Genomic DNA, 14,188 nt, shown 5'->3' with positions numbered 1-14,188 from the left:
GTACAGGTCATATAAAAGAAGACAATGGTGGGTTAAACCTGGTTTTATGGATAGCTAAACCTCCTGCAATGTTAAACAATATCGCTAAAATGAAAGCACCAGCCCAGTAGTCAACATTTAGGTGTTGACATGAATATCTATAATGTGGTCATTTTTATAAATTTCCTGTTTACAAAACTTTGAATTTTTCGAAAAACTAAGGATTTTCTTATCCCAGGCATAGATTACCTTAGCCGTATTTGGCACAACTTTTTGGATCCTCAATGCTCTTCAACTTTGTACTTGTTTGGCTTTATAAATATTTTGACATGAGCGTCACTGATGAGTCTTATGTAGACGAAACACGCGTCTGGCGTACTCAATTATAATCCTGGTACATTTGATAACTACATAAGCCTATAGTATAAAAGATTGAGTGATTTTGAGGTGGAGACATTGTAATATATAAGAACTACTGTAACATGAGGTGTTTATACATGTTATATGGTATAGATATCCTTACCCATTGTTCAAAATTATAAACCAAGCGATATTTTGTTGTGTCTTTGTATTTGGTATAACAGTAAAATGGTTTTCATTACGATAAAAGAATATTTCTGGACTAGCATGAGCAATGTATGTACATGTATGTTGCTAATGCTAGTGTAGAACTGTTGTTGGCATGACAAGGGTTATGTTCTTCTCATATATGATGGTATGATACCAAACCCCTAACGGGAAGGATTGTGTCTGATATTCATATGATGAAGACATAATCTTTCAATCAGTTTAATTGAAGTCTGGAGCTGGCATGTCAGTTAACTGCTAGTAGTCTGTTGTTATTTATGTATTATTGTCATTTTGTTTATTTTCTTTGGTTACATCTTCCGAACTTCTCTTGAACTGAATTTTAATGTGCGTATTGTTATTTGACTTTTCTACATTGGCTAGAGGTATAGGGGAGGGTTGAGATCTCATAAACATGTTTAACCCCACCGCAATTTTGCGCCTGTCCCAAGTCAGGAGCCTCTGGCCTTTGTTAGTCTTGTATTATTTTTAATTTTAGTTTCTTGTGTACAATTTGGAGTTTAGTATGCCGTTCATTATCACTGAACTGGTATATATGTAACACTCCCAAACGTGTCCTTCCCCTCAAACGTGTCCGATTCCCCAAAACGTGTCTATTCTCCCCAAACGTGTCTATAATATTCAATGTTCCCCAAACGTGTCCAATAATATTGCTATTCGCCAAAACGTGTCCACTATTTAACGCCAAAACGTCTCACGTCTTTTAGCGCTATTACATGTATCTCCTAAATAAAACCGCTGATAACCTTTACGGCAATTCTATTGTGGGGACACAGGTGATAAAGTTGTCATTTATTAGCATTATTTAGTGCATTACCGGTTTATAATGATTATCATAAATCCAAATTTAATCTGTAATTGTGAATAAACTTTTGACTGAAATTGCTTATTGTCCAGTTGCAAGTATTTCTTACTCATTTAGAGCGAACATACAAATAATTCTAGAGTTGAATTAATCGTGAACTTTGTAAATTATTTTGTACTAATAAACCCCGATGACACGGCTGGTAATCTACACACGCAGAACATTTGGTTCTGCAATAAAAACCGTGAGAGGATTTCCCGGTTGTGCTTGAGTGGAGTAATTGTCACCGCTTCAAAAGGTATGTACATTTCTAAATCTCAATTTTCTTATTTAACTGATCAAAATATTGAAAATCGGAGAATGCTATGCTGTGGTGAATACTTTAACGAAGAGATACATGTATCATTTACTGTTGTACGTAGAGTTGAACTCCTACAAAATCAGTTGTCCCACAAGAAATTGCCTAAAAAAGTGACATTTCAATTTTGAAATGGTTCTATTTACAGACCTACAAGTTCAAATTAAGTTTTTTTTTCGGGCAATGGGTATGAATGTTGTTTTTGGCGGCGTGTGTGCTGTCCTGTGTTGATAGACGTCTTAATAATTCCAAAAACAACATTTTTCCGCGAAGTCACGCGTGAGGGGATCGGTTCTGATTGAGGACATCGTGAATGCGTGAGGGGAAGTACAAACATTTTTTTTTAATCTTTGGCTTTGTGACTTTTGTTGACTCAATAAATGAGATCAATGCCGATTAAAAGCACAGATTTATCCTTATACTTTAATAGATGTAAACTGATCACTGATTCTATGAAATCAAACTATTGAGGCTTGTTTAGGGGGGGTATCAATATCCCATATCCCATTAAGTTTTTGTCCCATATTCCCATATCCCTATAACATTTACCCCTAATATCCCAATAAATATTTTTTACAAATATCCCGTATCCCTAAAACTGTTTTTAAATATCTCAAAAAATCATCAATTCATTCCCAAACCATTTTTGTATACAACATTCTTAAATACATAATTTATGTTTTGTAGTGAAGTTTGTTGGCTTTTTCACAGAGATAAGTTAATCATTCAGAATTAATCAGAGTCCTTTAAATTTAAATCTACATGTCTTTTGTTTTTCGCTTCCTCTTTCCTCTCGTTATATAAATAAATAATTTTGTTTTTCATAGTACGAGAACAGAAGTGAAAATTTATCGTCATCCTGAACACGTATATATACAAATTGTTAAACAGGTCAAATAAACACGAACGTACGATTTGAGAGTACTGGCAGTTACTGAAAGCTAGTTAAAAGCCAAAAACAATAAATGCATCAAAGACTAAAATCACTGAAATAACAATTCAAAAGGTCTTTGTCGTTAACTGGCGAACACACTGTCCATTTTCTACTTTTCATTCTCTCATTGCATTTATTTTTGTGTCTGAAAGTTTTACTTCTTTGGGCTGAGACATTTCCTCCAGAGAATGATAATTCAAGCAAAAAACTTGAAAACAATTTCATTATGTGTGATTCTATTAAATAGTTCTCGTACACATTTGATAATCTGCGAGCGAATTGTATCATTAGTGGTGTGTCAACAATTGCTCTCATCTCATAGAAAAGATTTTCAACAATGGTTGTGGATGTACTTTTCATCGAGAATGTTGTCTTGCATTAAGGTTTTGTTGCATTCACAACATTCCTAAGACTTTTCAACGTAGTAATCATGGTGATTAATTGTGAATGTGAAATGTCATGTTTCGTCTGCATTGAGTTTTCTGATGTCATTGTTTTAGTCTCAATGTCACAAAGACAAAGAAAGTCATCAATATCAGCTAGTCTTGAAATAGCATCATCTATTGCGAATTTCTGTTTGTCTTTACTAAACCAAAATGTTGATAAGAGTTTGTGTAAAATTTCTAAATACAATGAGTTAACCATTGTTAACTACTGCTAGGGGTTATCATTTTCACTTGACCAACAGCAGTATCACATAAAAAACGTTTTTTCTCTGAAGTCATATAAAAAGGTTGCTGAAATTGAGCAGTCGTTTGACATCCATCTTCACTTCCAGCTCTACCTATACCTGCCAATCGTTTGAAAACTTTGTTCTCTAATTTATTTCCTTTACTGTTTTGTCATCAACATCTGAGAAATATATCCTAAAAGAGGTTATTCCATGTTCATCTGTTGTTGTAACTGGAGAAATGCCATGAACTTTCTAACAATCAATTGTACCATTTCTAAGAATCTCATATGCTATAAACAAGAGGTTGAACACCAATAACTCTTATTGCCGCTGCTTTTATCTGTCTGGAATAGTGTTGTAATGACAATAAACACAATGAGAATCAACAAACATTAAAATTACCTTTTCTAGTAAATTAGCTATGGCAATTTTATCAAGTGAGATGTAAATATTTCTGTACTTCAACATTTTTTTTTAAAAATGGCAAATATCCCATATCCCAATATACCCTATACAAGCCTCACTATTAATTGTTTGTTCAATTTCAGAAAATGCCATTGTTGAGGCTTGTATAGGGTATATTGGGATATGGGATATTTGCCATTTTTATTTTAGGGATATGGGATATTTGATTTAAAATTAAATGGGATATGGGATATTGCATGATTCATTTATAAGGATATTGAATTTTGAACATGAAAAAAAAATGTTGAAGTACAGAAATATTTACATCTCACTTGATAAAATTGCCATAGCTAATTTACTAGAAAAGGTAATTTTAATGTTTGTTGATTCTCATTGTGTTTATTGTCATTACAACACTTCAGACAGATAAAAGCAGCGGCAATAAGAGTTATTGGTGTTCAACCTCTTGTTTATAGCATATGAGATTCTTAGAAATGGTACAATTGATTGTTAGAAAGTTCATGGCATTTCTCCAGTTACAACAACAGATGAACATGGAATAACCTCTTTTAGGATATATTTCTCAGATGTTGATGACAAAACAGTAAAGGAAATAAATTAGAGAACAAAGTTTTCAAACGATTGGCAGGTATAGGTAGAGCTGGAAGTGAAGATGGATGTCAAACGACTGCTCAATTTCAGCAACCTTTTTATATGACTTCAGAGAAAAAACGTTTTTTATGTGATACTGCTGTTGGTCAAGTGAAAATGATAACCCCTAGCAGTAGTTAACAATGGTTAACTCATTGTATTTAGAAATTTTACACAAACTCTTATCAACATTTTGGTTTAGTAAAGACAAACAGAAATTCGCAATAGATGATGCTATTTCAAGACTAGCTGATATTGATGACTTTCTTTGTCTTTGTGACATTGAGACTAAAACAATGACATCAGAAAACTCAATGCAGACGAAACATGACATTTCACATTCACAATTAATCACCATGATCACTACGTTGAAAAGTCTTAGGAATGTTGTGAATGCAACAAAACCTTAATGCAAGACAACATTCTCGATGAAAAGTACATCCACAACCATTGTTGAAAATCTTTTCTATGAGATGAGAGCAATTGTTGACACACCACTAATGATACAATTCGCTCGCAGATTATCAAATGTGTACGAGAACTATTTAATAGAATCACACATAATGAAATTGTTTTCAAGTTTTTTGCTTGAATTATCATTCTCTGGAGGAAATGTCTCAGCCCAAAGAAGTAAAACTTTCAGACACAAAAATAAATGCAATGAGAGAATGAAAAGTAGAAAATGGACAGTGTGTTCGCCAGTTAACGACAAAGACCTTTTGAATTGTTATTTCAGTGATTTTAGTCTTTGATGCATTTATTGTTTTTGGCTTTTAACTAGCTTTCAGTAACTGCCAGTACTCTCAAATCGTACGTTCGTGTTTATTTGACCTGTTTAACAATTTGTATATATACGTGTTCAGTATGACGATAAATTTTCACTTCTGTTCTCGTACTATGAAAAACAAAATTATTTATTTATATAACGAGAGGAAAGAGGAAGCGAAAAACAAAAGACATGTAGATTTAAATTTAAAGGACTCTGATTAATTCTGAATGATTAACTTATCTCTGTGAAAAAGCCAACATACTTCACTACAAAACATAAATTATGTATTTAAGAATGTTGTATACAAAAATGGTTTGGGAATGAATTGATGATTTTTTGAGATATTTCAAAACAGTTTTAGGGATACGGGATATTTGTAAAAAATATTTATTGGGATATTAGGGGTAAATGTTATAGGGATATGGGAATATGGGACAAAAACTTAATGGGATATGGGATATTGATACCCCCCCTAAACAAGCCTCATTGTTCAAAGGAAAAAGGAAAAGAGGACTGAAATTGACTCTCTACAAAAAGCCATGGAGATACAAGTTATCCCCGCCCTCGAAGCGAACTAAACCCCCTGGGAGTAGTCCTGTCGTCAAATATACGTTACAGAGATCACCACATATATCTAAGAAAATGATATCGCCGATGAAAACTTATTATTTGTTTAAATAAGTCTGGACATTGAGTCTCAAGCACGAGAAAACCGATCCCCGCGAAAAAGTGACCGGACGAACAAGTTATATATAATACATAAAAATAGTAAAATGCGAATTTACGATGACCCATAACGTTGCAGTACAACATAAGAACGAACTATAAAAATCAGTTGAAAAAAGCTTAATTAAGATTCATGTTATACACATTTACGAAAGGAGTTATCTCCGCTAAAATAGTTTATTTTAAAAAAAAAAAAGATGATTCTAAAAACACAAAATTTGATATTTGTATAAAGATTTTGATTTATACAATAAATCATCCAATATTCTTTATGTGAACAAAGTCTAACTATTGAATTGCAAATCTATCTCCAAATTTGCAGATGTGGGCAAATAATCGGTCTAGTTTTTACTTGTAGCAAGAAAACAAAATCGTTGACAACATTTTTTGTCTTTATTCTTCGTCAAACATATTATTAAATCTACATGTAGGTTCCTACAATTATTTCAAAATCCAATCTCGTAAACTTTTTTAAGCACACTCACATATGTGTTTTTTCATGAACAATGTAGCCAAATTTAGGTAAGTTTCAACGACTGATAGCTTGAATATAAAGATAAGATTTGTACCTCCCCTCACGCATTCACGATGTCCTCAATCAGAACCGATTCCCTCACGCATGACTTCATGAAAAAATTTAGTTTTTGGAATTATTAAGATGTCTATCAACGGCGGACAGCGCACACGCCGCCAAAAACAACATTCATACCCATTGCCCGAAAAAAAACTAAATTTGAACTTGTAGGTCTGTAAATAGAACCATTTCAAAATTGAAATGTCACTTTTTTAGGCAATTTCTTGTGGGACAACTGATTTTGTAGGAGTTCAACTCTACGTACAACAGTAAATGATACATGTATCTCTTCTTTAAAGTATTTACCACAGCATGACATTCTCCGATTTTCAATATTTTGATCAGTTGAATAAGAAAATCTAGATTTAGAAATGTACATACCGTTTGAAGCGGTGACAATTACTCCACTCAAGCACAACCGGAAAATCCTCTCACGGTTTTTATTGCAGAACCAAATGTTCTGCGTGTGTAGATTACCAGCCGTGGATGATGCTTTATATATTTATCCGAATATTGCACGGCAGGCTTTCAGCAGGATTTTGTTCACTTTTGTCAACAGTTCTCAATTTGAATTATATGTATTTTCAAAGCTCATCAAATCATATACGGATAGTCAGGTTTGTAATAAATTTTAATAAATTTTAGGTTTCCACCATCACTTAAGATAAAATATTTAGAGCGAACATAGTTTTTCAAGTTTTAATGTTTTTACATTTGCTGTATATATTAACTTTAGACTGTTTATGGCGTATTTCCAGTTGCAAGTATTTCATGCATACTTAGAGAGAACATACAAGTTTAAATGTTTTTACATTTCTACTGTTTGAATTTACTTTAGACTGTTGATTGCGTATTGTCCAGTTGCCAGTATTTCATGCATATTTAGAGAGAACATAGGCTACAAGTTTTTAAGTTTTTACATTTGTACGATATAAATTAACTTTAGACTGTTGATTGCGTATTGTCCAGATGCAAGTGTTTCATGCATATAATGACAAAACGTAAAAGTTTTAATGCGTAGAGAAAGGGACGTTTGTACCCGGTAACTATACAGTTTAACTCAACATGTGTGCTTACAATTTAAATACGACATAGCCGAAATGACGCCCCCACATTTACACAGTTTATACTGCTTGTTTATAAAAGTACTTATGTACCTAATCTATATTTTTAATGAAATAGTGAAATTAGTATACGTTAATGAAATAGCAATAACATTAACGCTTGACATGAACACATTTTTGGGATCGGACACGTTTGTGGGTTTGTTGAAAAATGGACACGTTTGGGCGTCTATATAAATGTCACCCTTTGGCGCCCTTTTACAACTATACATGTTTTACAGTTCCGTGACGTTATGTGGACACGTTTGGGGGAATCGGACACATTTGGGGGGAAGGACACGTTTCTGAGTGTTACATAATTTGTTTAGGGGCTAGCTGAAGGACCGCCTCCGGGTGCGGGAGTTTCTCGCTGCTTTGAAGACCTGTTGGTGACCTTCTGCTGTTGTCTGTTCCATGCATGGTCGGGTTGTTGTCTCTTTGACACATTCCCCATTTCCATTCCCAATTTTATTGAGGTAATTATATTTGTTTTATTTGTTTATTTTCAGAAAACGTTTGGTACAATCGTTAGACAAAAAGCTCGACTTTCCTTCCGAGGATCTATAGATTCAACCAACCCTGAAGCTTCAACTCCTTTAAAAAGTTCAGGATCATTCGGAACAGTAAGTCTGCCTTTCTGATCGTGTATTATTATCTCAATTATAAATATGTATTAATGCTGTAAATTTGAACTGATTTTTTTAACAAGGCTTAATACATGTATCAGTCATTAATTTGTTGAGATAAAATGTTCGCCTGTAGAATTTAATCTTTTACCGGAATATAAAAAAAACTTGTTTGTGAAAGTAAAACACAGCATTCCTGTTCAAATCACCTCATTATGTGATCGTCCTGATATTCATGTGATATTTGTAATAAACTACTAATATATGGTCATCATCAACAATATCACTTAATTACAACCAATTAACATTGAAATACAAAGTGGAAATGCCTTTACAAACATGGTACAGTAAGAATATACTGCAACGTTATTATCACTTTGAAGTTGATTGTTCCTTATTTTAAAACAAAACCATAAGTATTTTGTGGTTGTACCTCAAGCATGTCAAAATCAAAAAGCAGGAAAATTCTTTGCATGATTTGAATAGGAATTTCATGATTTAACTTATACATAATGTTTAGAAAAAAAAACAACATAACATGTTTCTGTAACGTTTACTAGAGTGACATACATAAACCATGTATCCCATGTGTATTTAAGGCAAAAGTACACTTTCCATTGATATCAATTCGATTATTTATGATTACTTTTTTGTAGTATAAATATAATGGACCAACACAATTACCTGGTTTTGACCCTTATGTCGACACAAATACCCATACAGAAGTATAACATCAGATAAACGACTTGTGTGGAGTTAGAGGCACTCGTGTTGATGTTACTTGTGATACATTTTACACATGTACAGTTTAAAGACATTCTTTACATCGACGTTTTACATGCTTTTGTATTTTGCAAATTGTTTCTATTAGTATAAATGGATAAAACATGTATATTTGATGTAACCTATAAAGTGGTGATTTTTCTAAGTCATTTGTATATACTCCCTATATGTGTTTTAAGTGCAAAGCAATTATGTAATGTTCAAATTTCAAAACCTTTTAACAACTTTACTGCACATGAAATGAAAAAAAAACTCATACTAGGAAGACAGTTCTGTCAATGCCCTTTTCGTTACTTTTATTACAATTATGATTTAGTTTAATATAAGAATATATGTGAACGAATGTATACACAAAGCAAGGGCATTTGAAGCAGGAAATATGCAACACTCAAGATCCTTAAGTTTTATATCTTGTTCTTTTCATTGAACAGACTAACTATTCAATACTTATAACTACATTTTTTTCCAAGGACTATGCGAATACGATTTCTATCATTTGTTGTCTTTTATGTACCTGTGCAATTTTTTTGTAGAAGCTCTTGTCAGCATGAATGTTACATTACATTTTAAATTGAAGGTTTCTTTAAGAATAACGGCAGATTGATGTTAGCCAACAAAAATAACGTAATGAAACTTACATATAATGTTATTATATTGTGTTGTGCTTGGTTTCGTTTTTAAAGCATACTTGAATAAAACAAATCTCAATATTATTACAAAACATAAAAAAATATACCGTCGTCTACAATCTCAAAAACAATTGTTTTATTTGTATTTTACATTGAGGGTTTGTTTTATATCTAGACTGGTGTTGTAGTTATGTGTATATTGTTGTCATCTTTAATTATTGGTTCAATCATTATAATTATATTTTATAATTCACACGTATCTCTCGTATAAATTCTAACAACTCAGGCCTGGTACAGTATGAATTAACTTGATACACAAAAAGAAATTACATATATTTATCATATTCAAAACTAATTTGAAGTAATCATTTTCTAGGTTGAAATATGCTGTTAAGTCTTTATATTTTATTGAATAATTGAAAGATATGCAGACATAATATGTTGTATAGAACAAAACAAAGGGTACTTGAAAAAGTATGCCATTCTAGTAGACATGTTACGAAAAGGCATATTCACGATGCTGGGGTTGACAAATTACACTTTAAATGTGGGGACTGTGTCAAAACGCAAAAGAGATTACCTGTATATACATTGGATTTTATTTAAAAACTGCATTTCGCAGGCAATTCCGTATGGAACGAATATTCAATAACATTTATACCATAAGAAATATAAGAAATAGATATTAATAATTTCCTTTATATTTTTAAGAAAATATACAGCAAAAAATGGGGGGACGATCATGTTAATGCAGTAGTTGTGCGGTACAACGGAGACACGGGGTACATACGTGTGTGAATTCATTGACGAGGCCTTAATAGATCTTGCAAATAATCTTAAGTATTATAATCTGTTTTATACCTTCTCTTAGATATATATGTAACGGTCATTTTTATATAGTTTAAAAAAGCTAACAGTGTATGTATTTTGATCCAGTTGTTTGCCACCTAAATTTGTATCTAACGGGGTCTATTTTTAAACAACTCAAACACGATTTTTATACAATTTAAACTTGAGGCATGTTGCATTATATAGTTTTAGAAAATTTACGCCTTGTCATATAGATTGGAAGGCATGCATTTTCTTTCTTAATTTCCTTCCAACTTTGTCTCAATTTAAAAAGTTTCGGCTCATTTTGTATTGTCTTTATAAAGGGTTTGTGATTAATTGATTGTTGGTTGCTTAACGTTCATTGGCAAATATTTCATATATGTTGGATGGGTACTTATTACGTCTCTACGGAAGTACCAGTTGTTGTTTCAGGGAGAATGAGGGATAGGATTAAATTTTTAAAAGACAGGACAGGCGTTTTGAGTTAAGAAAAGGCAGAATGAGCAACTTGGCAAAAAAAAAAACAACCTAAAATTTAACTTGCGTTCTATGTATATATTATCAATCTAGAATCGAATGAACTGGTATAACCCTCAGCCCCCTTTTTGTAGACCACCCACTCCTGCGCACTTACACCTTTTATGTCTTATGACAGGTTTTAGCCAGCAATAATATCACACAAGCAATTGTCGTATAGGATGTTACATAATGATGTTCTAGATAAATGTAATTTGAATTAACTAAGACGCACAAGATTTAAATTTTACATATTTAAATCTATAATCAATGTTTTGACACCATCCCCAAATTTAAAGTCTATTTGTCAACCTCATCGTCGAGAATATACCTTTTCGTAACATGTCTATTATTACCGTGATATGCTTTCACATTGAATTAATTTATTTCATACACACTGTGATCATAGTCATTAAAGGATTTTGTTCTGCATCAAATACATTTCGAGTTATGACAATCGTGCAAATGTTTTTTGCTGTTTAATTTCAAAATGACGAAGTACTCATGCACAATGAATTAATTATTAAGTGCCGGTCTTGGTAAGAATGTGCATGGCTATTACATCACACAATTTTCATACATTATACTTCCATCATTCGACAATTTCATAATATTTTCAATTTTATCATGCCATAAAATTCAGTCAATGCTTTTCGAATAAAATATTCTGCAGTGGAGTTGGTTTAGTATATCAAAGTTTTTTCTTTCCTTTATTGTGTTAATAAAGAATGTATATACAATTGATTCAGATAGACATGTTAAACAGTTGGCTTTAGATCTCAAATATCTATCCAACTTTTCATTAATCTATCAAAATGATTTCTCTAATGATGTGATACAACGTTGGCAAAATTGTTTTACTGAATTCTATTTTAACAATAGAGTGTGCTAGCTGACAAATTATAAAGGAAAGCTTCCATGTCAGGGAATCAAATCAGCAAGACAGAGAACATTAAAATTAACATCGTCTTTCTAGTTGCAGGAGAATATTATGACTATTCCAGGTCCGTTTCCCCATGAGTTTTAAATTTAAATCCGTATTTAACGATCTTACATGAATACAACATTGTAAAAGAATAACAAGAAGACAAAAATCAGTGAATACAAATTAGTAGAAATGAAATGAAAATCTTAAGTCAAAACATATATCAAAAGACAGACGAATAATAATGTAGCTCTGAATCTCTTCCTCATTGGCCACCACACATATTAATTGCAAATATGTTCAAAAGTCGATGGTGGTCATGCTCTGAACGAAGACAGACAGGCATGAATGTGAATGTTACATCTTTGCAGATCTTGATATATACATCAGAATTCCAAAATGGCTAATCAAGCGAATCTAGAGGGCGGCTGTTCAACTATTTATATTCACCAAAAGTGAATAAAGGAGATTCGATGGAAGTAACGATTCTTTTTTCTTTAAGAAATTAAATTCTGTCCAGGTTCTGCTAAAATATTATATTATAAACATCACTTGATAAATCATTAAGAACACTTTTACCGTAAAAGCCAGGTATATATCTATATAATATTATATTATAGTTCGAATCCCGGCGAGGGAAGAACAAACAATTTGCGGGAGCAGATTTACAGTTCTAGCATTGATGGGCTGATGTTTAGACGAATTATTCCCTCCGGTTTATATAATCTGTTCATCCTATTTTGACTGTTTAAAAATCAAGAGTCTATCCTAAACTGAGGTAAATTAGTTGTCATTCCAAATACTTTTCGATCTCTAGAGCCTCGGTCACACCTTACCGGATAGCACGAATGGACGTCTAACGGATGAAAATAAAAGTTGTCCGTTGACAAAATTGTTATCCGTTGGGAGTCCATTGATGTACTAACCAAGTAAACCGGACGAGTAACGAATGCATAACGGACATACACCGGATATGCAACGTACGAGAAACGGAAGCATACCGGACATAACGGATGTCGAACGTACATTTAACGGACGAGTACCGCATAAAACGGACACCTCACGGAAGCGTACCGAATAAAACGGATGAACAAGATGTACGGAATAATTAAAGGCGACAATAATAATACATGTAAATCGCATAAATATTCAAAATGTTTTTGTGTAACTGGTTTTGATTTGTTCTTCAAAATGCCACCAAAGGGCAGTGTTTGGACTAAATAAGAGCTGCTTGATTGTGAAGACGTGCCCTTACTCCAAGATCGATTATGAATAATAAGAATTGTTAAACCTTAAGAAATCTGACATACCAATAATCGGCATTTCTGACGAGAAATTTTCAATTGGCATTATTTTTGTCCATCTGATGAGTAAAGCAATTTTCAGCTGATTTTTATAGTTTGTTCTAATGATGTACTGTTAAAATACCACTGTCACAGGTTAGGGGGAGGGTTGGAACCCCGCTAACATATTTAACCCCGCCACATTATATATGTATGTGTCTGTATCAAGTCAGGAACCTGTAATTCAGTGGTTGTCGTTTGTTTATGTGTTACATATTTGTTTTTCGTGTATTTTCTTTATATAAATAAGGCCGTTAGTTTTCTCGTTTTATCTGTTTTTACATTGTTATTTCAGGGTCTTTTATAGCTGACTATGCGCTATGGGCTTTGGTCATAATTTTATTGTTAAATGCCGTACGATTACCTATATATATATAATATTGTTAATTTCTGTGTCATGTTGGTCTCTTGTGGAGAGTTTTCTCATTGGCAATCATACCACATCTTCTTTTTCATATTTATCCGTTTCAGATCTGTTCATCATCCGTTTTATCCGTTATACGTCCGGTAGAAGTCCGTTTTACATTCGTTCAACATCCGTTTTATCCGTTAAATAAAAGGTAGAAGTCCGTTGTTGAATTTACCTGCGAGACCTCCAACGGATGTATAACGGACAAGTAACGGATACAAAACGGAAAAGAAACGGACGAGTACCGTACAAAACGGACGCCTACCGGACGTTCAACGGACATTTCATCCGTTAGACGTCCGTTCAAAGTTTTGATACATGCTCAAAATTTTTTCACCGGACAGAACGGACGTCGACGGATAAAACGTTCGTCAAACGTCCATGCAACGGATATGGACGGACGTATGCGTCTAACGGATAAGAACGGACGTCTAACGGACACGAACGGATTGAAAAAAAGTTATCCGTTAGGCGTCCGTTGGAGCTATCCGTTAAGGTGTGACCGAGGCTTAACATCACCGAAGAGACATTAAATATCGAATTTCGGATATGGTGTACAAA

The 14,188-nt window shown here is 33.1% G+C and overlaps 1 protein-coding gene across 1 annotated transcript in view; it reads left to right on the top strand.

The window, feature by feature from the left end:
- Positions 1-11,622, top strand: part of LOC143085623 (glutamate receptor-like) — a 36,234-nt gene extending 24,612 nt beyond the window's left edge. The window contains exons 16-17 of the mRNA XM_076262083.1: positions 8,075-8,188; positions 8,848-11,622. Coding sequence (XP_076118198.1) covers positions 8,075-8,188; positions 8,848-8,922 — 189 coding nt within the window. The 3' untranslated portion in view covers positions 8,923-11,622. The remainder of the gene's footprint in view (positions 1-8,074; positions 8,189-8,847) is intronic.
- Positions 11,623-14,188: the final 2,566 nt, after the last annotated feature.

Source organism: Mytilus galloprovincialis, chromosome 8 (genome assembly GCF_965363235.1).
Source record: "Mytilus galloprovincialis chromosome 8, xbMytGall1.hap1.1, whole genome shotgun sequence".
Classification (NCBI taxonomy): Eukaryota; Metazoa; Mollusca; class Bivalvia; order Mytilida; family Mytilidae; genus Mytilus; species Mytilus galloprovincialis.
Note: the sequence above shows the minus strand (reverse complement) of the source record. Positions and strands in the feature narration are given on the sequence as shown.